The following is a 23,975-nucleotide window of genomic DNA, read 5'->3' on the forward strand; positions in this document are numbered from 1 at the left end:
CACACTCTTGTAATCCTAGCATTGCGAGGCTGAGACAGGAGGATCAGATTCGCGGCCAGCCTCAGCTACTTAGTGAGGTCCTCCACAATTTAGTGAGACCCTGTTTCAAAATAAAGAATAAAAAATTGTGTTGGGGGTGTTCAATATCCAGCACGACCAAGAAAAAAAAAAATAAGATAAAATAAATAAAATAAAATGGGGCTTGGGGTGTAGCTTAAAGATAGAATGCCCCCAAGTTCAGTCCTTAGTACCACAAAATGTAAAATAAAATAAAACTGCTTGGGCCTCCCTAAATTGCAGAGGTTGGCCTCAAACCTACAATTCTCCTGTTTTAACCTCCCAAATGCTGGTACTATAGGTGTGTGGTATCATGCCCTAGATGATGTCAATCTTACTGAGTTTTTTTTAAAACATGAGTTTAAAAACATGTTAAAAACAGTGACTTCTGGGTACATGGAACTCTAAAACTTGGCAAAGGACAAGGTATGGTCCCACTGTCCCAGCTACTTGGGAAGCTGAGATAGGAGGATTGCTCAAAGACAATAGTTTGAGTCCAGCCTGGGAAACACAGCAGAACCTTGTCTCAAAAAAATAAATATGCCAAGCATGGTGGCACATGCTTGGAATCCCAACATTTGGGAGCACTGCAGTTCTCAGAAAGCCTCAGCTACTACTTAGTGAAGCCCTTTGTGACTCAGTGAGACCCTATTTCAAAATAAAGAATAAAAAATAGGGCTGGGGGTATAGCTTGGAGGTAGAATGCCCCTGGGTTTCATCACCAGTACCACAAAAAATAAATAAATAACCAGCATAGGCTCCTATCTGTAATCCCAGTTACTTGGGTGGCTGAGGCAATAGGATCTCAAGTTTGAGGCTAGCATGAGCAACTCGGCAAGAATGTTTCAGTGGCTATGGATATAATAGCTCAGTGAGTGCTTGCTTAGCATGTTGGAGGATCTGGGTTCAATCCCCAGAAACACAACCAATAGTAGATAAATATTTAAAGGAAAACAGAAATGCACAAAATGGCTTTTGGGGAGGGGGGGTACTGGGGATTGAACCCAGAGGCATTCTACTTCTGAGCTATACATCCAGCCCTTTTATTTTTTGTTTTGAAACAGGGTTTCACTAGGTTGCTAAGAGCCTCACTACTTGTTGAGGCTGTCCTCAAACCTGTGATCCTCCTGTCTCAGGTTCCCAAGTACCAGGTTTTCAGGTGTGCACCACCATGTCTAGCTAAACCTGGCATTTCCTAAATACTGCAAAGTGTATGGTATGAACATAACATAGCAATGTGGTGTCAGGCAAGGATAGGGCTCAGCCAGATCAATAACCACGCAAGCCAATGTCCAAAAACACTGGCTTGGCAATGAAAGTAAAATAAGAGAATGTTAAAATCAAAGAGATAAATGAGCCAGGTGTGGTGGCACACACTTGTAATCCCAGGACTTGGGACGCTGGGACCAGAGGATCGCAGGTTCACACCAGCCTTAGCTATTTAGCTAGGCCCACCACAACTTAGTGAGACACTGTTTCAAAATAAAGAATAAAAAATAGGATGGGGGGGTTTGTGGTTCAGTGGTAGAATGCCCCTGGATTCTATCCCCAGTACTGGAAAAAAAAAAAAAGAAGAGAAAGAGAGAGAGAGAGAGCACACGAAATGACAGCAGGATAAAGCATGAAAACAGAATAGTATGGAAGCAAGGAAACCTGGTAAAATGAACACAAAGGTCTGTATTAAGGAAACAGCAATGGAAATAAAAAGATTAAGATAAAAAGAACTATTGGATGTCTCCTAGGTTTCCAGCCTGTGCAGCTGAGTAAATGGTCTTGCCATTTATGAGTACAGGGAAAATGAAAGAGAGAGGATTGAGGGGACGAAGAGAATTTACTTAAATCTCTTCTTGAGTTTGAGATGTCTCCACCAAGTAGGTAGACAAGTACAGAGGTTGAGAGGTTGAGGCTGATGTTGGCCAGAAACATACTTGGAAGTTATCAATATTTATTTAGTAGTCAAAGCTATAGGTGTGAGACTATCCAGAGAAAGTACACAAAGTTAAAAAAAAAAAAAGAAGAAGAAGAAGAAGAAGGGTGCCAGGACTCCACCAACTACTCAGAAAGGAGGAAAAAAGAATTAGTGAAGGAAAATTAAAAAACAATAAATTAGTGAGGGATACTAAGAATCACCAGTTTTCTAAGCTCACTCCAAGGCCTTACAAGTACCCTGCTTAGACCAAGAAATAGGAATACTCTTAGGAAAGATGGCCAAATGATAGATGAGGAATACAGAACTCCAAGTAGGCAGAAGCTTGTCATTCCCCTTACTTGCTGAACAACTGGGATACCCTACTGTCATGCTATGTACTAAGAATTCACAATGACAGACATTGACAACAAAACCTGTCTTCAGAAGCCAACACTCTCAGGATATACCAGGGCTACCTCAGCTACACAAGTGTAGCTCCTATCCAGAACATCTGCTTCACAGATCCAGAGGATGCTGTATCTGGCTGACAGTCTTTCACTGAATACCCCCCTTTATCATGCTTTGAAAAGACCAGAGTACCAGAATCCTCCACACCCTCCGAGGGCCACACCAGGAGACACCTACCTTAAACTTAGGGACCGGGAGGGAAAAGTCTCTGTTTTTGGACCTGACATGACAACGGGGGTCTTGGAGGTCTTCGACTGGTATATACTTTGAGTCCTAGTAAGGAAAGCAGGAATAGAAACATAGTTTAGGATGAAACCAGATTTCTGAGCTAAGAAGCCCATTTGGAGGCCCACATGATGCTAAAGAGCTCAGTCCACTTGTTCATTTTTGAGACATCAAACTATGAGTGCGGGAGTCCTAGGTGCCTAACGGAGTAACGGAGAAATGGGGGGGGCCTGGGGTTCCCGAGAAGGCAGGGAAAGACCTGGGGCACTCACGTTGACACTGAAGTGGATTCCATCGTAGCGGTACACCTTTTGGGAAGGCCTGCGCAAGGCAGGGTCCAAGGCAGGATCCACGATGAGCTTGTAGTTCCGCCACTGGAAGCTCGGGGCTTTCTGCCCATCTCCCCCACCTTCTTGATCCATCTTTGCTCATTTACACTGTTTGGAAAAGAGGGACACGCAGGGGGGGTCCAGGACTTAGGCCTGACTCCCGTGCCGTCCCCTCATTGGCCAGCCCAGATTCCAGGTTCTCTCATCACTCCAGTTTCCACACCTCACCAGGACCCGCGGCTCCCGCAGACCTGGCCTCCGCGCCAGCTTCACACAACACCCCATCCTCGCTCCAGCCCCCAACTCCGCCCGCGGGCCCCCGGGCCCCTCTCGCGCCCCCTTACCTTCCCGCTCTCCCCGCGCGCGCCCCGCTCGGCCGGCGCAGACCCCTCCCCCGCCGAGGCCCCGCCCCCTCACGCCTCCTCACCGGCCAGCGGCCCGGCCGAGCCCGGCGCCCGCTCCCGCTCCCGCTCCCGCACGGCCGCTCCCGTCCCCGCGCCCGGTCCTCTGGCCCAGAGGTGGCACCTCTTCGGGGCGTTGGAAACACCGCGAGACCGGGCCCGAGACCCGGCTCCGGCCCGAATCCGGGCGGGGGGGCAGGGAACGCGCGCCGCTGCCCTCTCCTCCCGCCCCGGCGCGTCCCGCACCCCCGGGCCCGCGCACGCGCGCCGCGGCCCTACTCACCCGCGCGGCCAGCGGCTCCCCTCCCCCCACCCCGCGCGGCGCGAGGCGGCGGCGGCGGCGGCGGCGCGCGAGACCCGGCCCCGCAGCGGTGGCGGCGGCGGCGCCCCCCCACCACCACCTCCCCGGCGCGCGCACCAAACACCACCGCCACCTGCGCGAGGCCCAGCGGGCGCGGCGTCGGCATCCGCACTTTCGCCACGGGCGCTGCCGGGAGGTCCGCGGGGCCGGGGGCCGCAGCCGCGCCGCGGCCGGCGCTCTGGAAGGCTCGGGAGGTGCCACGCAGGGAGCCGGGGCGCGGGCCGCATCCCCCGGGGGCTGGGCTCCGCCGCCCCGGCGCGCCGCTCCGGCCGGGGCTCCTGACGAATCGGCGGCGGCGAAAGCTGCGCCCGGTCCCCGAGGGCAGGGGCGGGGCCGGGGGCGGCCGGCCAGCGCGGGGCCGCGAGCCGCTCGTCGGGCGGCGCAGATTCGCCGCGCGGGCGGGGCGCGCCGGGGCCGCACGCGCTGCTGCGCTTCCCGACCCCTTCCCGGCGCGGCCGGGCGCTGAGGGGCTGCAGACTCGCCCCGGCCGTCGCCTCCCTTTACCCGCCGTGGCGCAGTCAGGAAAACAACGCCGGCTTAGCCGAGCCCCGTTGGCAGAGGCTGACACTTTTTTGGATCTTTCGCGCTAGCACCGCTCAGAGAACTGCCCGCTCCCGAACCCGGGGGTGAAGGGCGAAAGCGCAGGGGCCTTCTCTGAGCCCCACGAGGATTTTCAGCTGAGTGGAGAGAGGGGCCCGAGCCCCCCCGGGAAGCCAGCCTGGCGAATCTGCCGGCCTTGGGGGCGGGGCCAGGCGCGCGGGGGCGGGGCCTGGCGAGCCCGCTCCGCCGCAGGGGCGCTTCCCGTAGGACCACCGGAGCCGGACGCCGGGAGCTGGAAAAATACAAACGGGAGCGCTGACTTGGGCATGCGCCCGCCTCGCTTTGCCGGGCTCCGCGCGGATCGCCGGGAGCATTTTTTCCCCTCCTGTTAGTCCACTTGGGCCTCTGTTTTAAGGTGCCCAAATGAGAGGTGGGGAGACTGGGGCCCGTCGAATGTGCCTCGTATTCGCTGGCTCGGCTCACGACTGTGCTTAAATCTGAGGTGGTCTTAGGGGCCTGTGAAAAATAAATAAAAGTAGAGGCCCTACAGGAATCCAGACGTCATGGTTCCAGTTCCCGTATGCTCGCTCGCAGGACGTCGCCTTACCAGCCCAGGTCTAGCCGCGGGACCTCCGGGCTGAGGTCGCCCTTAGGCTGAGCACCCTCTTTCTCTGGTGTGGTCACTGGCGCGCTGGCTTCTGGGAAAACTGCACTACCACTTAGACCCTTCTGCCTGAGCTGAAGACGCCTAGTGACATCTCTATCAATTCCTCACTGTATGACATGGGCAAGTCATTGACCTTCCTAAATTTTAGCTACTTCTAAAAATGAATGGCGAGGGCTGGGGATGTGTAGCTTCTGTGGGAGAGCGCTTGCCAAACATGTATGAGGCTGTAGGTTCAATCCCCAGCACCGCAAAAAAGAATGTTTAAAAGTGGATGATAAACCGAGCGTGGTGGCACGCTTGTAATCCCAGCATTCAGAAGCTGAGACCGGAGGATCGCGGTTCGTGGACACCCTCAGCTACTTAGTGAGGGCCTCTGCAACTTAGTGAGACCCTGTTTCAAAAATAAAGAATAAAAAAATAGGGCAGGGGGTGTAGCTCGGAGGTCAAATGCTCCTGGGTTCTATCCCCAGGCCCGCAAAAAAAAAAAAAAAAAAAAAAAGTGGATAGTAAGTAAGTGGGGGCCCAGGCTTGTGAACCCAGCATTTGGGAGGCTGAGACAAGAGGATTGTAGTTTGAGGACAGTCTCAGCTACTACTTAGTGAGTCCCTTTGCAACTCTGTGAGACCCTGTTTCAAAAATAAAATAATATAAAATAGGGTTGGGGTGTAGCTCGGAGGTAGAATGCCCCTGGGTTCCATCCCCAGTACCACAAAAAAAAAAAAAAAGTGGATGATAATTCCTGCCATACAAGATTTTACAGCAGACATCAGAACAATGCAGGAAAGACTTTTCTTATTACTTAAAAAATTACTTATTACTGGCGCATGCTTGTAATCCCGGCACTTGGGAGGCTGAGATAGAAGGATGACAAAGGTTCGAAGCCAGCCTCAACTACTTAGTGAGGCCCTGTTTCCAAATAAAATATAAAAGATGGGTCTGGGAGTATAGCCAGAAGGTATAAAGCCCCTGGTACCACAAAAGAAAAAAAAATTACTTATTACTTAAAAAATTTAAGGTAGTAAGAAAAAAGTAATTTTTTAAAGTTCTTTCACCACAAGAATGGAAAACCGAATTAAGACTCTATAAGGGAAGCTGTGTGTGGTGGCACACCCCTTTGGGAGGCTGAGACAGGAGGATGGCAGGCTCAAGACCAGCCTCAGCAGCCTAGCAAGACTGAGCAATCTAGCCAGGTCCTGTGTCAAAACAAATATAAAAGCTGGGTGTGGTGGCTCATGCCTGTAATCCCAGTACCTGAAAGGTTGAGAAAAGAGGATCACAGGTTCAAAGCCAGCCTCAGCAACTTAGCAAGATCCTGTTTTTAAACAAAAACTAAAGTAGGGCTATGGGTATAGCTCAGATACAATACCTGGGTTCAGTCCCCAGTACCAACAGAAAATGAAAAAAAAAAAAAGGAAATAAGGCTGAAAACAATAAATTTACATGAAGGCATAGGAAATGAGAACAGGTTCCTTTCTTTTGGACCAGGTGAAAAGTAATGGTTTAGCCTGGTGTGGTGGTGCATGTCGATAACCCCAGTACTTGGGAGGCTAAAACAGGAGGACAGCACGTTCCAGGCCAGCCTTAGCAACTTAGACCTCAACAACTTAGCGAAACCCTATTTCAAAATAAAAAATTGAGCTGACCCAAGCCTGGTGGTGCATGCTTGTAATCCCAGTATTTGGGAGTCTGAAACAGGAAGATCACAGGTTTGAGGAAAACTTCAGCAAGTAGTGAGGCTCAACAACCTAGTCACACCGTTTCTGGGTTTGGGGGTTTTTTGTTTTTTGTTTTGTACTGAGGATTGAACCAGAGCATTCTACCTCCAAGCTACATTCCCTTCCCAATTTTACTTTTAGTTTGAAACAGGGTCTCACTAGGTTGATGACTCCTGAGGCTGTTCTTAAATCAGAGACCCTCCTGTCTCAGCCTCCCAAGTACCGGGATTACAGGTGTGTGCCACCATGGTCAGCTGAGACACTGTTTCAAAATAAAAATAAAATAGGGCTGGGGTGAAGTTCAAAGGTAGAATGCTCTGGGTTCAATCCACAGTACCAGAAAAAAAGCCCAGTGTGGTGGCATATGCCCGTAATCCCAATACTTGGGAGGCTGAGACGAGGAATCACAGGTTCAAAGATAGCCTCAGCAACTCAGTAGGACTCCCAGCAACCTAGCAAGACCCTGTTCAAAATATAAAGGACTGGGAACCCAGGGATGGTGGCACACGGTTGTAATCCCAGCATTTGAGAGGCTGAGAAGGAGGATCACAGTTCTTGGACAGCCTCAGTACTACTTAGGCCCTTTGCAACTCAATGAAACCCTATTTCAAAATAAAGTTTAAAAAATAGAGCTGGGGGTGTAGCTCAGAGGTAGAATGCCGAGTTACATCCCCAGTACCACAAAAATAAATAGATAAATAAGTAAAGGTCTGGGGTGTGGCTCATTCTCCAGTACCAAAAAAATGAAAAGGCTTGGGGTGGAGCTCAGAGTGTCAGTGTCTCTATACCCCCAGCCCTATTTTTTTATTCTTTATTTTGAAATAGGGTCTCACTGAGTTGCAGAGGGCCTAAGTAGTAGCTGAGGCTGTCCTTGAACCATGATCCTCTTGCCTCAGCCTCCCAAATGCTGGGATTACAAGTGTGTGCCACCATGCCCAGCCTTTTATTCTTTATTTTGGAACAGGGTCTCATTAAGTTGTGGAGGGCCTCACTAAGTAGCTGAGGCTGGCCACAAACCTGTGATCCTCCTGTCTCAGCCTTCCAAGTACTGGGATTATAAGTGTGCGCCACCATGCCCTGCTTCGTTTTTTCAATCAGATATTCTCCTGTGATGGTAATGGTAATCTAAGTTGAGTTTCACTGACTAGCTCTGTAGCTTTGGGCAAGATCATCAGCCTTCCTGGGCCCCAGTTTCCATATATCTGAATTGAAAATGAGAAAGATGTGTCTCTTGAGATGGTTATGATGGCTAAATGAGATAACCTATGGAAAGTCCTTAGGATGTAGTGGTCACTGAAGAAAAACTTAGATGAAATCCTCAAAGGAAGAGAAACAGACCCTGAGCTCAGGAACAAGAATTCAAAGTCCTTTGGCCTTCGAATAACTGTCCCCACATTCAGACGCCATTAGCCTTGTTGGCATCTGAGAGGAGTTTTACCTGGCACTCATTCCCCACCTACTGGCTCTTGGGAACAAGTAACCATACCCCAAAAGGCCTCCCCGTTCACCCCATTCACTGCCACAGGGACATCTGTGAAATACAATTTATTATACAAAACAAGGTGCATCAAAAATTCAGTGTCGGAAGAGCTCTGATTCTAAGGGCTGGGGACTAGACCTTCTCCCTTAAAATTTCCTTACCAACCCCTGCCAAGGTGCACAGGCCCTCAGTCTTCCAATGCCCCCAGCCCAGCCCAGGAGAGTGAGAGCCAGGTCTGATTAGACACACAGTATAGGCCTGGGTGGTGAGGCAAGCTGCCCCCTGCTGCAGGTGGCCACTGACCGCCAATGGCTGAGGGTGGGTTCGAATATCAAAAAATAGGGAGACTCTCCCTAGGAACGGTGGGACCCAGGTTTGCTATAGAAACAACCAAAGCAAGAATATAAAATCCATCAAAATCTGGGTGGAGGAGAAAATGCCAACCATAAAATAGACGCAACACAAGTGAAGCAAGGGTCGACTGCCTTCGGAGACTTCTGTGTGGGTGTGTAACCTTCTGACCTCCATGTCCTGTAGAGGAGCAAGCAGCTGAGGGTCAGCACCAAAGGTCTCTCTAGGGTCTCTGTGTCCATCTGCCCCAGGAGCCTTGGATTGAGGACGTTCCACTTCCTCCCTTGCTCCTCCCAGCCCAGGCATAGAGTAGCACTTACAAAACCCATGGGACAGACTGACAGGAAAAGTCCCTGGGAATGTGGGAGCCTGTGGGCAAGAATCTGGTCTACCTGAGAGTGACCACAGAAAGTGGCTCCACCCAGGGGCAGGGAATGGTCTGTAGGCCTCTGGGGCCTCTGGCCGGAGGGAGGCAGAGCTTGCAGCAAAGCCAAGGCCAGGCTCACACAGCCTGCAGCTCCCCCTGCAGGCGACTCAGCTCCTCGAGCTCCTGCTTGTGGCGATCGGTCTTGTGGGCCACCAAGGAGCGGTAGAAATGTAGGGCAAAGGCCACAAACACAAGTCCCACAGGTACCATGATTGCTGTGGAGGCCATGGCCGCTTGCCAGCCTGGCCCGTGGCCCCCACCACCACTCCCACATACTTGCTGGGGCGGGCAGGCCTCAGGAGGCTTGGCCTGTGACGGGATTACAGAAGCAGAGGATGGTGGGACTTTGGAAGCTGGGCCAAGGGAGGAGGCCACTGGTGACAGAGTCCCAGACACCTGGGATGTAGGTACCATGGGGCGTGATGTGTCCAAGGGGCCCCCAATGGGCACAAACTTGACCCAGCCCACCAGCACAACTTCAGCCAGGAAGAGAAAGGTGCCCAAGGCAGTGGAGAAGCCCCAGGCCAGCTCCACGTAGCGGTGGAGGCGCTGGTGTGGCGACTGGTGGACAGAGTTGAGGTTGTGGATGTTGCTCACAGCTTCAATGTGGGGCAGCAGACACGTGGAGACCATGAGTGCAAAGAGGTGAACAGCCACAAGCACGGTGGTACAGGCGCTGAAGGCCACCAGCAGGCCCGGGGGGTACTCGTGGTCACTTTCCAGCTGTACCTCCACCATGGCCACCTGTGGGCACAAGAGGGAACAGATTGAGTGCCTATAACCTCTTTAACAGTAAAGGAATTTTTCTGCCTGTTAGGGCATATCACTGCTATATCCCTAGGACCTAGAACAGTACCTGGCAGAAAGAAGGCATTGTCTTAAAAGACTGTACCCTATCCTGAGCCTTGGTTTCCTCAAGGGGTGGATAACTTGTTTCTGAGTTTTCCCTGGTTATCACGTAGGAGTTAAAAAGCACAGACCCTGGGATACTTGGGCTCTATAAATTGTGTTACCCTTCATGTGCGTGTGTGGTGCTGGCTATTGGACCTTGGGGTGTTCTACCTCTAAGCTACAATCCTGGCCCGGTTTCATTTTTATTTGGAGGCGGGACCACACTAAATTGCCCAGGCTACCCCTGAATGTGCATCCTTTGTCTCAAGCAGGAGCGCGTGTGTGTGTGTGTGTGTGTGTGTGTGTGTGTGTGTGTGTGTGTTTTACTGGGAAATGAACTCAGGGGCATTCTACTGAGCTGTGCTCCCAGCTCTATTTATTTATGTTTTTATTTTATTTATTTATTTTGCAGTACTGGGGATGAAACCCAGGGCCATTCTACCTCAGAGCTACACTCCCAGCCCTATTTTTTATTCTTTATTTTGAAACAGGGTCTCACTGAGTTGCAAAGGGCCTAAGTAAGCTGAGGCTGTCCTCAAAACATGCTCTTCCAGTTTCAGCCTCCCAAATGCTGGGATTACAAGCATGCCATCACACCCAGCTCTTATTTTATTTTTATGCAGAATCTCATCAGGTTGAGAAAAGTCACACCACTTGTTGAAGCTGGTCTCGAACCTGCAATCCTGTCTCAGCCTCCCAAGTACTGGGATTACAGGCATGCGCCGCCACGCCTAGCTCTGTCTCAACCTTTCAAGTAGTGGGATTAAAGGTGTGCAACACTGCACCTATTTTTCTGGTTTCTTTTGTTTTTGTTTTTTGTTTTTGGTTTTTTGGTCTTCTTCATCTCCTCTTCCTCCTCCTCCTTCTTCCTCTTTTTGAGATGGATTTTGCTGTGTTACCCAGGCTGGCCTGGAACTCACAGTCCTCCTGCCACCTGGCTAGCTATAGAATCTCGAGGAAGTGACTTAGTTTTCTCTGTACCTCAACTTCCTGTCTGGAAAATGAGGACTGATAATAGCACCTTATAGGGTGCTATACCTTATAAGGTTGTTGGGAAAATTAGATGAGACAATATATACCTAGTGCTGAGAACAGCAGCTGGCATATAATAAGGGCTAGCTAAGTGTTTGCTGTTATTTCTATAGCTAATAATAAAGTCCAAGGCCCAAGTGCAAACTGGCACACCAAGAACCAACGCCAACTTGCAGGCGTGTTTTGCTTGGCCCATGGTATGCATGGAGGGTACTGAGGATAGGACACAGGAGCATTCTACCTCTGGACTATACACCAGCCCTATTTTTTTTTTTTTTTAGGGTATACTGGGAATAAAACCCAGGGGTATTCTACCTCCAAGCCCTATTCTACCCCCCAGCCCTATTTTTTATTCTTTATTTTATTTTATTTGTTTTTTTTTTCCTTCGGTATTGGGGATGGAACCCAGGGGCATTCTACCTCCGAGCTACACCCCCATTACTATTTTTTATACATTATTTTGAAACTGGGTCTCACTGAGTTGCAAGGGGCCTCACTGAGTTGTAAGTAGCTGAGGCTCGCCCTGAACTATGATCCTCGGGTCTCAGCATCCCAAATGCTGGGATTACAAGCATGTGCCACCACTCCTGGCCTTTTATTCTTTATTTTGAAACAGGGTTTCACTGAGTTGCAAAGGATCTCACTAAGTAGCTGAGGCTGGCTGCAAACTATGATCCTCCTGTCTCACCCTCCCAAATGCTGGAATTACAAGTGTGTACCACCACACCTGGCTCCTATTTTTTTTTTTTTTTTTTTTTTGTGGCACTGGGGATGAAACCCAGAGACATTCTACTTCTGAGCCATACCCCTAGTCTTATTTTTTATTCTTTATTTGGAAACAGGGTCTCATTGAGTTACAAAGGGCCTTATTAAATAGTAACTGGGAGCCGGGTGTGGTGGTGCACGCTTGTAATCCCTGCGCTTGGGAGGCAGAGACAAAATCATACAGGTTCGAAACCAGTCTCAGCTATTTAATGAGGCTCTCAGCAATTTGGTGAGACCCTGTTTCAAAATAAAATATAAAATAGGTCTGGGAGTATAGCCCAGAGGTAGAAAGCCCCTGGGTTTCACCCTCAGTACCACCTTAAAAAAATTATATATATATAATATATATTCAAAGCCAACCGCGCTGGCTTAAGAGACCCTGTTTCCAAATTAAAATATAAAAAATAGGTCTAGGAGTGTAGCCCAGAGGTAGAAGGGCTTCCAGGAACCCCAGTACCACCAAAAGAAAAAAAAAAAAATAGTACCTGGGATTACAAGTGTGTGCCACCACACCCAGCTTATTCTTTATTTTGAAACAAAGTCTAAATTGCAGGGGCCCTCACAAGTTGCTGAGACTGGCTATAAATCTGCAATCCTCCTATCTCAGCCTCCCCGAATACTGGGATTACAAGTATGTGCCACCACACCAAGCTCTTATTCAGTTTTTTAAAAGCACAGTGTAGTCAGGTGTGATGGCACACGCTTGTAATCCCAATACTTGGGAGGCTGAAACAGGAGGATCACAGGTTCATAGCCAGCCTTGACAATTTGGCATTGCCCTTCACAACTTAATGAGACCCTGTTTCCAAATAAGAAATAAAATCAGGCTGAAGGTTTAGCTCAGAGATACCCAGACATGCAAAAAAAAAAAAAAAAAAAAAATAGGGCTGGGAGCTGGGCTTGGTGGCACATGCTTGTGATCCCTGCGCTAGGGAGGCTGAGACAAGAGGATTATACAGGTTCGAAACCAGCCTCAGCTATTTAATGAGGCTCTCAGCAATTTGGTGAGACCCTGTTTCAAAATAAAATATAAAATAGGTCTGGGAGTATGGCCCAGAGGTAGAAAGCCCCTGGGTTTCACCCTCAGTACCACCTTAAAAAAATTATATATATATATATATATATATACAGATTTATATATATACAGATATGGCTGGGGATGTAGCTCGGAGGTAGAAAATGCCCCTGGGTTCCCTCCCCAGTACAACACACACACACACACACACACACACACACACACACACACACATACACAAATAAAAAGAATAAAAAATCAAGCCTGGCATGGCGACATGGTGGCACAAGCTTGTAATCCCAGTACTTGAGAGGCTGAGACAGGAAGATCACAGGTTCACAGCCAGACCTAGCTATTTAGTAAGGCCTCCTGCAACTTAGTGAGACCCTGTTTCAAAATAAAGATTAGAAGCAGTGCGTGGTGGCGCATGCTTGTAATCCCAGCATTTGGGAGGCTGAGACAGGAGGATCGCAGTTCTTTGACAGCCTCAGCTACTTAGTGAGGACCTTTGTAACTCAGTGAGACCCTGTTTCAAAAAAGAATTAGCCGGGCATGGTGGCACACGCTTGTAATCCCCGTGCTTGGGAGGCGGAGACAGGAGGATCACACAGGTTCAAAGCCAGACTCCCTGGCTTAAGAGACCCTGTTTCTAAATAAAATATAAAATAGGTCTGGGAGTATAACCCGGAGGTAAAAGGGTTCCATCCCCAGTACCACCAAAAATAAGGAAAGAAAGAAAGAATTAAAAATAGGGCAGGGGGTGTCGTTTGGAGGTATAATGCCCCTGGGTCCCATCCCCAGACCCGCAAAAAAAAAAAATTAATTAGTTTAAAAATAAACAAAAGAATGGCCAACTTTTGAAACTCAAGATTTCATATAAAAATTCCTATTTCCAGATCTTACTGAATACCCAACAGATCTGGTCACACCAGGCCCATTCCATTACAGCATGGCAACTATCAGTTAAGAATTAAATAATGAAGCGTGGCGCACGTTTGTAATCCCAGCTTTCAGGAGGCTGAGATCAGAGGATTGTGGTTTGCAGACAGCCTCAGTTACTACTTAGTGGGGTCCTCTGCAACTTAGTGAAACCCTGTTTCAAAATAAAGAAGAAAAAATAGGGCAGGGGGTGTAGCCCAGAGGTCGAATGCCCCTGGGTTTCATCCCCAGACCCGCATAAAAAAAAAAAAAAGAATTGAATAATGGCTGGGCATGGTAGTGCACGCTTGTAATCCCTGCGCTTGGGAGGCCGAGACAGGAGGATGGCACAGGTTCGAAGCCAGCCTCAGCTACTTAGTGAGGCTCTCAGCAACTTAGTGAGACACTGTTTCCAAATAAAGTATAAAATAGGTCTGGGAGTGTAGCCCAGAGGTAGAAAGCCCCTGGATTCAACTCCCAGTACCACCACCACCAAAAAAAAAAAAAAAGAATTGAATAAATTGAATAATGTGTTTTCCCTCTGGGTGTAGGTCATGGGGGTCTCTTGGTCACAAGTTCCCATCCAACCAATCTGTCATTCATGTTCCCTGCCTGAACTTTGCAAACATTTTGAGTTGATAACTCTGTTCTAGGCAATTATAAATTTGGACCCTAGTGCCAGACAGCTTACGTTCAAATCTTGTCATTTACTAGCTGTGGGACCTTGGACAGATGTCTTAACATTTCTGACCTTTGGTTTTCTCATCTGTTAAAAATGGTCATGGTAGTGGTACCTATTTCATAGGATAAAAGATGGTGTACTGCTAGGCAGATTGGCACACCCCTGTAATTCCAGTGACTTGGGAGGCTGAGAGAGGAGGATCTCACATTTGAGGTCAGTCTGCAGAAAATAGCAAGATCCTATGTCAAAATAAAAATTAATAAAAAAAGGTGCTGAGGATATAGTTCAGCAGCAGAGCATCCTGGGTCCATTCCCAGTACAGAAAGAAAAAATAAGATGATTCTCATAAAAAGCCATGGGGACAGTACCTGGTACTTAGCCATAGTTGAACACAGTTTGCTTAATGTTATTCTAACTCAGGCCATGTAGTTTGAGAATCTGGTCCTCTCCCCATCCTGGCCCTTGCGGGATCTATTAGATTGCTCTGGGGCTGGGAGAAGGAAGAGTGCACAGTCTGGCAGGCGGTGGTAGGAAGATAAGGCTGAGTATTTTGGGAAATTGGGCCATAGCAGATGTCAGCAGGTGTTTTCCACAAACAGAGATCTGGGCCAGGCTTAGTCCTGGTTTCTCCCCAGGCCTGGCCCAGCCCTGCTCTCCCTTACCAGGACTGGGGCCAGTCCTACCCCAGAGCTACACATCTAGCCTCTCTTTTTTTTTTTTTTTTTTTTTTTGCAGGTCTGGGGATGGAACCCAGGGGCATTTGACCTCCAGCTACACCCCCTGCCCTGTTTTTTATTCTTTAATTTGAAACAGGGTCTCACTATGTTGTGGAGGGCCTCACTAAGTGGCTGAGGCTGTCAGCGAACCGCGATTCTCCGGTCTCAGCCTCCCGAATGCTGGGATTACAAGCTTGCGCCACCACGCCCGGCCATATCTAGCCTCTTGAGTTGCAGAGAAGACCCTGGCCCTTAAGCCGTCACCCCAGCACCCTGCAAGTCCTGCAGCACACCACATTGACCCCTGGGGAACAGCCTGGACCATGAAGCTGACCATCCTCACAGATGGGTTCACGGGTGGTTGCTCCCTTCCCTCTGTGGTCTGTAAAATGAAGGGGAGTCAGCTCCTTGTCTCCAGATAGCATCCCTTCCCCATCAAAAAAGGTAAGCTGGTCTGTGGAGACAACTGCCCTCACAGAACACCACAGACTCAGATCTAGGATACCTTAGGGTCCCCCCCCCTCTTTTTTTGGTACTGGACATGAATCCCAGGGGCATTCTACCTCCAAGCTACAACCCCAGCTCTACTTTATTTTATTTTTTATTTTAAAACAAAGTCTCATTAATTTGCAGAGGGCTTCACTATGTTACTGAGGCTGGCTGTGAACCTGTGATCCTCCTTTCTCAGTCTTCCAAATATCAGGATTATAAACATGCCCCGCCACGCCCGGCTCTGTCATCTTTTAAATACAAAAGCTGTTGCAGAGAGAGGGGTGGGGACTAACCCTGATCTCCTAGTGCTACGACCTCCACTTCAGCTACCTCTGATGTCCACCCACACAGGAGCATGATCCCAAAGGACCCCCTGCTTCCTGAGTTCCTACAGGGAAACCAAGACCAAGAGCTTCATTCTGTACCCCTTCCCTGCTGTGTGCCCTTGGCCTATCTTCAGTTTTCACACCTGCCCAATTAACATGTTGGTCTAAGCTACCCCTGGTGTGGAAGTCTTGCTCAGACACGCCTGGATCCAGTTTCCAATGACAAGAATCACACCTCATCCTGGGCAGATGTTTGGCAAGAGAAGAGGTCGCACCCTCCCTGAGCTCACAACGTCCCACTGGCCAGAGGGAATGGAGGCCTGTCCAGGATCACACAGCTGCCCATATCCGGGGAGGAACCAGCACTTGATTCTGTGCCCCGGGACCACCCTCCGCCCCTTGCTGAGGCCGCTGCTGGGACCGTTAGCTGATATCCTCCTCCCACACCTGCAGCTTATCGGCTGGGGAATCGCTTATCAGCTTCCTGATCAGCTTCCTTCCCCAGCGGCTTCCTCTCTTAGAGTTTTCCAGAGTGCCTCTAGCACTCTTTTTCCCTGCGGGGGAGTAGCCCCCTTCTTGGGATAGGCCTTCCTTCAGCCGGTGACCTCTTCACGCAGTTTATTCTCCCTGGTCCCCCAGCCCTGTTGCTAAAGGCCCTTATCCAGCTGATCTGCTTTTGAACCTATCAGAAGTACTTAGTAACCATCCTTCCCGGGAATGCACTCCTTCCCCACCACCTGGTCCCATGTTGCAGATTCCCTTCCCATTGATTTGCTTACCCCCTCCCCCATGACACCTATGGGAGTAATCTCCTGGTCCTGTTTACATCCCTCTCCCAATATAGTGATACCTTCATCACCCCCCCCCCCGTTTCCTCTGTCCTGTCCTGCGTGGGGACGCAGCTGCGGCACTCCCGACCCCGTGGCCCCCTCGTGCTTCGCCCCTCCCCGTGTGCCCCTCCCTGCCCCTCACCATGGCGAAGCCAGACAGCAGAGCAGACGTGCGGCTGGAGGCTTTGAGCTTGGCCCGGCTGAGGTAGAGGCGGCGCCAGCTGAGCGCCCGCAGCGAGTGCTGACTGGCCCCCATGAGGTCCAGGTAGCCGCGGTGCACGAACTCTCGGTACGTGGCCGAACCCGCGGGGCTCTCGACCTCCGGGTTCAGCGGGGCCTGTTCGCCCGGGTCCCCCTCACCACCCTTCATTCTGGGGGAGGCGGCACCAGGCGTTGCAGGGCGGTCACCGAGGGGCCGAAGCGCCTAGGGGGCCCCACAAGGGCCGGCCCAAGCGGGGGGGAGACTCCATCCCCCGGCCGGGTGAGCAGGGAAGAGGACGGCGGGCTCCCAGAAAGAGGCCGCCCCGGCGAAGAGCGGGCGTCTGCAGGGAGCCCCAGGGGCCGGAGCGGGACAGCAGAGGCCGAAACAGGAACTGGGGCAGAGGCGGAGCCCGGGCGGCCACATGATGGGGTGGAGCCGGGGGACCGAGCCCCTGCGTATCTTGGCCTGAAGGCAAAGATCCCGAAGGACCCCGCGAACCTAGTCCACCCAGAATGTCCAAGCCCCCGTGGAGAACCTCCAGCTCCAGTCTGAGTCCCAAGGCCCAGGTACACTTGGACATTCCCAGGTGTCCAGCCAACCACGCCCCTCTTTAAGAAGTTAACTGGGAAAGGCGACCCTATTCTTCTGTACAAACTGCAGTGGGAAGGGGCAAAGCCTCAGATCTACCCAAAGAGTCCAGTTGTAGACACTCTGGCCACCCCCGACCTACCCACTTCTTCCCCGACGCTGCAGAAAGACACACGAACTCATTAGCCCCGGCTGGAAGATTTTGAGTTTTATAGCAAACCGTATTGTACAGACCCGGGACCCAGGGGCCCAGCCCGGCTGGGATCCCCACTTGCCCCTCGCCGGGCTGCCTCCTCCCCCTCCCCGAAGCGGCCCCATCCTCAAGCCTTTTGCCATCCCCAGGCCCCCTCCCTTCCGGCCTTTGGTCCGCCCAGTCCCTCCCCCCACCCGTGCACCTCCCTGTTACCTGAGGTATGTGGATAGATTTCCCCCTCCCCTACATGGTACAACCCGGCTGGCCCCTGGAGGTCTGGGCCGAGGGGCGGGGCCTGGCCCAGACTCCTCCCCTGGCTCCCAAGACCCCGCCCCACCCCCGGAGGAAGGGGCGGGGAAGAGTCAAGAGTTACTAAGTTCCCATGGCAACTAAAAGGGGCCATTTCCAGCCTTAGCACTGGCATTGGGAGGTGTCCATTGGCTGCTATTTCCATTGCAACCAGGAGTGGCAGTTCCCTGGGCGAATGGGATACAAGTTTCCATGACGATGAAAGAGTGGGAAGAGCCAAGCTGGGGGAGTCCCATCTTCCCCATCATCGGGCTGGCATCCCCCACCCCCAACTCAGGTCAGGAGGGGTGGAGCTGCTCAAGACACTAAAGCAAGAGATCTGGAGGTGGCACAGTCCACACTGGATGCCCACCAGTCCAGTCTCAGTCCAAGCTGGTCCCGTCATTTCACACTCTGGCTCCCCCAGGTCCGAGGTTCCCCCGGTTCAAGTAACACTTCAGTACAGATGAATGTTCAAGTATTGTGCGGAGAGGCAGGCAGGGGCTGGGGTACCCCTCACCACTCCCCTGGGCCACGAGCTGAACAGCGAGTAGACTCGTGGCCCCCACTCCTCGCAATAGCTGCCATTTTCAGTGACGTTCAAGGAGTCAGAGTGGGGGGAAGGAACTGAAATCTGGGCAGGGGGAAGGAGTGGTGACCCCCCAGAAGGGGTACTACTACTCCCACATCTGCTCTTGCCCCCCACCCCCCACTCAGCCCTGGCTTGTCCCTGGCTCCCCAAGTCCCACTACCTCTGACACCTGGATCCCCAGTTGCTCCTCTGGTTTCCCTTTTTGGCCCCCCACCCCACCCCACCCACTCCAGGTATCTGGTCTTTGTTCCCTGAACCCTTGGTGGTCTGCTTTCTGCCCCTCCCCCACCCCGCCACCTCCCCCAGCCCCCTGGCTCCCAGTATCTTGTGTGCAGATACCCTTCCCGTTCTCCCTCCCTCACCTTGCACCGTAACCCCCCTCCCACCATCCCTTTGGCTCAGCACCCCCCAGTACCTCTGACCCACTCCCCCCAGGGGATGGACAATGAAGCAGGTGGATGGGGGAGGGGAGGGGAAAGAGAGACCCCCAGAGATATCAGTGCAGGGGGAAGAGAAGGGGGAGGCTGGCTCCAGTCCCTGGGCAAGAATCCCAAGTCATCCAACTCAGGAATCCAAGTCATGAGGTGGGTAGCCTGGCCTCTCAACAGGGGATGAAATGAAGGCCGAGTTCCAGGCTCCTGATGAGTCCTGGGGGAGAGTGGGGGGCGCCCAACTAGCTGTCCTTGAGAAGCAGCTTCTCCTCTGGGCAGCGAAAGGGGCCAGGGGGGCCAGCGGCTGCCAGCCGGGCACAAGCTTCAGGTGAGAGCTGGCGGCAGGAGCGTAGGTCTAGGCGGCGGAGACGTGGGCAGCGGCGGAAGAGCGGGAGGCAGTGGTCCGTGAGGCGGTGGCAACCTGGGGATGGGGCAGTGGCAGCTGAGACCAGGCAGGTGAGTAGGCAGGAGGCAAGATGGACAGGAGACCGTGCTTACCAGCAAGATTGAGGTGCACCAGGGTCTCTCGGAGTGGAGACGTGGGAGCCGTGAGGAGGTGGACACTGGGGTCCCCGACGTGGGCGCAGTGGCTCAGGTCCAGGGCACTCAGCTGGGGTGCGTGGCGCAGCAGGAGCCGCAGGGAGGCATCTGTCAGCTCCAGGCCTGCCAGGCGCAGTTCGGCCACCCCCTGTAGCCGCCCACGGCTCTCAGTTTGCCCTGGGCAGGCAGAGGAGAGGTCAGCACCCCTGGCCACTCCCATTTGGGCACCCAAGAACCCAGAACACTGTGTCCACACCCATGTTTGCTCACCATTCCCTGAAATCTGTTCCCACCACATGGGAGTGTGGATTTGTGGCACTCCCTGCGCAGCGCTGGGCTTCTCCCAAACACCCCACCAGCTGACCTCATCTGCCTGCCCAGGGCTTGCATCATCATCAGAGAGGCTTCCCTGAGTATTCAATTTGAAACCGACATTCTTCACACTCTTGCACTTCCTTGCACCCCTCTTCTCAGAATGACATACTATTTACATTTTACACACACACACACACACACACACACACATTTGTGTGTGCAGAACTGGGCATTCTACCACTGAGGTACGCTCCCAGCCCTATTTTCTTTTTTTTTTTTTTTTTTTTTGCAGTACTGGGGATGAAACCTAGGGGCTACACTCCCAGCCCTATTTTTTTATTCCTTATGAAACAAGGTCTCACCAAGTTGCAGAGGGCCTCACTACTAAGTAGCTGAGTCTGGCAGCGAACCTGCGATCCTCCTGTCTCAGCCTCCCAAGTACTGGGATTATAAGCGTGTGCCACTACGCCCAGCTCATATTTTCTCTTATTAATCTTTCCCCCTTAAACATGTCAGTTCCACAAAGGCAAGGATTTTTGTTTACTGCTCTGTCTCCAGCAATGAGATACAGAAGAGGTATATATTTTATCCATTAATCTACCACACAACATCCCTAATCCCGTCCAGGCTCCCCTCCCTCCTCCCTCTCACAATGAGTAAAGTCCCCATCTGGAGCGCTCCTGATCACCACTGGGCACCGCTCTGGGTCCACATCACTCTTGCCTGAACTGTTCCGATCCTCTTGCCTCCTCCAGTCTCTCTCCTTTCTTGCACCCACAGAAATGTTCTCAAACACAACTGGGATAACACCCTCTATTAGAAACTCTCTGAAGGCACTTCAAAGTCCAGTCCCCTTGAAAGAACATTCCAAGTCCTTAAGGTCTCGTCCCTGTTTCAGTTCCTAACGCCTTTCCCTGACCCCCAAACACCTGGACCACAGTCCACCACGGCCCTGCCAGGACCACTTATGCCCAACACACTGTTTGGCTTACAGCTCTGGGCTCAGAGGCCTCCTCTTCCTCCATCTCCACTGTGAGGCCACACGCTCTCCTGCTCACGCCCAAGGCGCCTTGTCTGCCTTTCTTCCTTGTCACTGGTTCCAAACTTGAGGCTCAAGTTCCCTGGAGGCTAGACAGCTGGCTCTACCCCAGAGTAACAAGTTGAGTGTGAGTAATTTTATCTTTTTCCTTCCTTCCCTGTGTGTGTGTGTGTGTGTGTGTGTGTGTGTGTGTGTGTCTGCTGCTGCTAGGGATTGAACCCAGGAGCATTCTACCCCTGAGCTACAACCCCAGTCCCATTTTTTTTTTTCCTTCATTACTGGGGATGGAACCCAGGGGCAGTTTACCTCGAGCTACACCCCCAACCCTATTTTGTATTTTTTCGTGTGTGTTTGTGTGGGTTGGGAGATGGAACCTGGGGGCATTTGACCTCCGAGCTATACACCCTGCCCTATTTTTTTATTCTTTATTTTGAAACAGGGTCTAAGTTGCGGAGGGCCTCACTAAGTAACTGAGGCTGTCCTCGAACTGCGATCCTCTGGTCTCAGCCTCCCGAATGCTGGTATTACAAAGCGTGCGCCACTATGTCCGCCCTATTTTGCATTCTTTATCTTGAAACAGGGTCTCACTGAGTTGCAAAGGGCCTCACTAAGTAGTAGCTGAGGCTGTCTGTGAACCATGATCCTTCTGTCTCAGCCTCCTGAATGCTGGGATTACAAGCATGTGCCACCATGCCCGGCTCCCTTTTTTTTTTTTTTGTGGTACTGGGGATGGAACCCAAGGACCTTCTACCTCCAGGCTACACTCCCAGACCTATTTTATATTTTGTTTGGAAACAGGGTCTCTTAAGACAGCTGAGGCTGGCTTCAAACCTGCGCGATCCTCCTGTCTCAGCCTCCCAAGCACGGGATTACAAGCATGCACCACCACACCTGGCCCAGCTCCCATTTTTTATTATTTATTTTGAAACAGGGTCTCACTAAGCTTCGATGGCCTCACTACCACAAACCCAAATCCTCCTGTCTCAGCCTCCCAGTACTGGGACTACAAGCTTGTGTCATCACGCCTGGCTAGAGTTCACTTTTCTGACAAGCTCTTCTGCGATACTGATGCTGGTAGGCAGGGGACCACACTTAAAGAACTCTAGTCCTGGGACACAATTTCTCTGATTGTCATCCCTGTGGTTTTGTTTGTTTGTTTGTTTGTTTGTTTTTTTGTGGGTCTGGGGATGGAACCCAGAGGCATTTGACCTCCGAGCTACTCCCCCTGCCCAATTTTTTCTTTTGAAACAGGGTCTCACTGAGTTGCAGAGGGCCTCACTAAGTAGCTGAGGCTGTCCGCGAACCGCGATCCTCCGGTCTCAGCCTCCCAAGTACTCCCAAATGCTGGGATTACAAGCGTGCGCCACCACGCCGGGCCTGTCATCCCTGTTTATAAGATTGAGGCTCACTCAAATCATAAAGCCATCTGTCTAAGATCATGTGATTATGAAGAAAGTCAGCTGACTCAGGTCTATTGAGAGAAATCCCATAGATGTGATAGATACATGAAACCAGCCTCCAAATTTCTTGTGTGTGAGGGTAGCACCAGGGATTAAATACAGGATTGTTCTACCAGGGGCATTCTACCTCCAAGCTACACCCCAAGCCCTGTTATTTATTTGTTTGTTTGTTTATTTATTTATTTGGTGGTACTAGGGGTGGAACCCAGAGGCTTTCTACCTCTGGGCTATACTCCCAGACCTATTTTTTATATTTTATTTAGAAACAGGGTCTCACTAACTTGCTGAGAGCCTAAGTAGCTGAGGCTGGCTTCACACCTGTGCCATCCTCCTGTCTCAGCCTCCCAAGCAAGGGGATTACAAGCATGCGCCATCATGCCCGGCTTTATTTTTTATTTTGAAAACAAGGTCTTACTGAGTTGCAAAGGGCCTCACTAAGTAGCTGAGGCTGACTGTGAACCGGGATCCTCCTGTCTCAGCCTCCCAAATGCTGGGATGACAAGCGTGGGCCACCACGCCTGGCTCTCCCAACCCTTTTTATTCTTTGTTTTGAAACAAGGTCTCCCTAGGTTGCTGAGAGTCTTGCTAACGTTGCTAAGGTTGTCCTCGAACTTCTGATCCTCCTGTCTTAGCCTCCTGAATACTGGAATTACAGGCCTGCACCACCATGGTGCTCAAATTTCTTGTAACGAATGCCTAACACTACAAAAAGGATATTTTCTCTTTTTCTTTTTTTGTGGGTCTGGGGATGGAACCCAGAGGCATTCTACCTCTGAGCTACACTCCAGCCATATTTTTTATTCTTTATTTTGAAACAGGATCTCACTGGGTTGCAAAGGGACTCACTAAGTAGCTGAGTCTGTCTGTAATCTGGGATCCTCTGGTCTCAGCCTCCCAAATGCTGGGATTACAAGAGTGTGCCACCATGCCGGGCTCAAAAAGACCATTTTTATAAAGAACTGTAGATACGGAGCTTTTCCTTGAAAACCTGTGAGATCTGGCACCACGGGGTGACCCTTCCCACTAGATGATTAGCTGGAGCAGGGCTGCCAGGGCCACTCCCTAAGGTCCTACCCAACTTGTCACTTCTGTTACTACCTGGCCGCCTCTGCAGGCACTCAATTTGGCATGCTCTGAATTCTACCCTTCTCCTGGCTTTGAGGAGCTGAGAGTCTAGAGAAGGAGTTCATTACAGGCTCCCCAACCTTGCGCCACAACTGACGGCTATTAGAGGAAAGGTCACTTCTGGCCTGGGGGTGGGAGGGTGGGTATCAGAGAGAATTTTGCTGAGGTGGTGGTATTTAAGCTGCACCCTTAAAGAGTGTGAACATGTGGTGAGGTGGGAGGATACACCAAGCAGAGAGCAAAGGCCAGGGAGTAAAAGATCTTTACGTTTCACTGTGGAAATGCTGCAGGAAGCCAGAGAGCCAGGAAAGGTGGGTGTGAAGCCCTCACCTGGACAACAGCTGAGGCTCCTTTCTGCAAACTCCTGATAAAGGCAGGAGGCAAGACTGGTCTGCCTGCTAGCCAGCCCGCACCTTCTCACCTCACGCAACACACCATTCCCAATGCCCACCTCACCTCTTTCCTATCTTTTTTTTGGCCCTGAAAATTGAACCCAGGGCATTCTACCTCCAAGCGAAACCCCCAGCCATATTTTTTACTCCTTATTTTGAAACAGGTCTCACTAAATTGTGGAGGGCCTAAGTAGCTGAAGCTGGCTGAGAACC

The 23,975-nt window shown here is 51.2% G+C and overlaps 3 protein-coding genes across 8 annotated transcripts in view; all 3 read right to left on the reverse strand.

The window, feature by feature from the left end:
* SETD1A (SET domain containing 1A, histone lysine methyltransferase) overlaps positions 1 to 3,081 on the reverse strand; it is a gene marked incomplete at both ends in the record, with an annotated part of 37,061 nt that extends 33,980 nt beyond the window's left edge. The window contains 2 exons of the mRNA XM_080702109.1: positions 2,612 to 2,707; positions 2,932 to 3,081. Of these exons, the coding sequence (XP_080558235.1) occupies positions 2,612 to 2,707; positions 2,932 to 3,081 (246 nt within the window). The remainder of the gene's footprint in view (positions 1 to 2,611; positions 2,708 to 2,931) is intronic.
* A 5,924-nt stretch (positions 3,082 to 9,005) lies between these two features.
* On the reverse strand, positions 9,006 to 16,967 carry ORAI3 (ORAI calcium release-activated calcium modulator 3; the record flags this gene model as incomplete). Its single annotated transcript, XM_080702670.1, has 2 exons — positions 9,006 to 9,674; positions 16,740 to 16,967. The coding sequence occupies 2 exons, from the start codon at positions 16,965 to 16,967 to the stop codon at positions 9,006 to 9,008; spliced, it is 897 nt and encodes a 298-aa protein (XP_080558796.1).
* Positions 16,968 to 19,133: 2,166 nt separating this feature from the next.
* The window catches only part of FBXL19 (F-box and leucine rich repeat protein 19), a gene marked incomplete at both ends in the record, with an annotated part of 29,522 nt that continues 24,680 nt past the window's right edge, over positions 19,134 to 23,975 (reverse strand). For all 6 annotated transcript variants that reach the window (XM_080703426.1, XM_080703423.1, XM_080703424.1 and 3 more), the window contains 2 exons: positions 19,134 to 19,312; positions 19,390 to 19,608. In XM_080703426.1, the coding sequence (XP_080559552.1) occupies positions 19,134 to 19,312; positions 19,390 to 19,608 (398 nt within the window). The remainder of the gene's footprint in view (positions 19,313 to 19,389; positions 19,609 to 23,975) is intronic.

Source organism: Muscardinus avellanarius, assembly GCF_963383645.1.
Source record: "Muscardinus avellanarius genome assembly, chromosome: 10".
Classification (NCBI taxonomy): Eukaryota; Metazoa; Chordata; class Mammalia; order Rodentia; family Gliridae; genus Muscardinus; species Muscardinus avellanarius.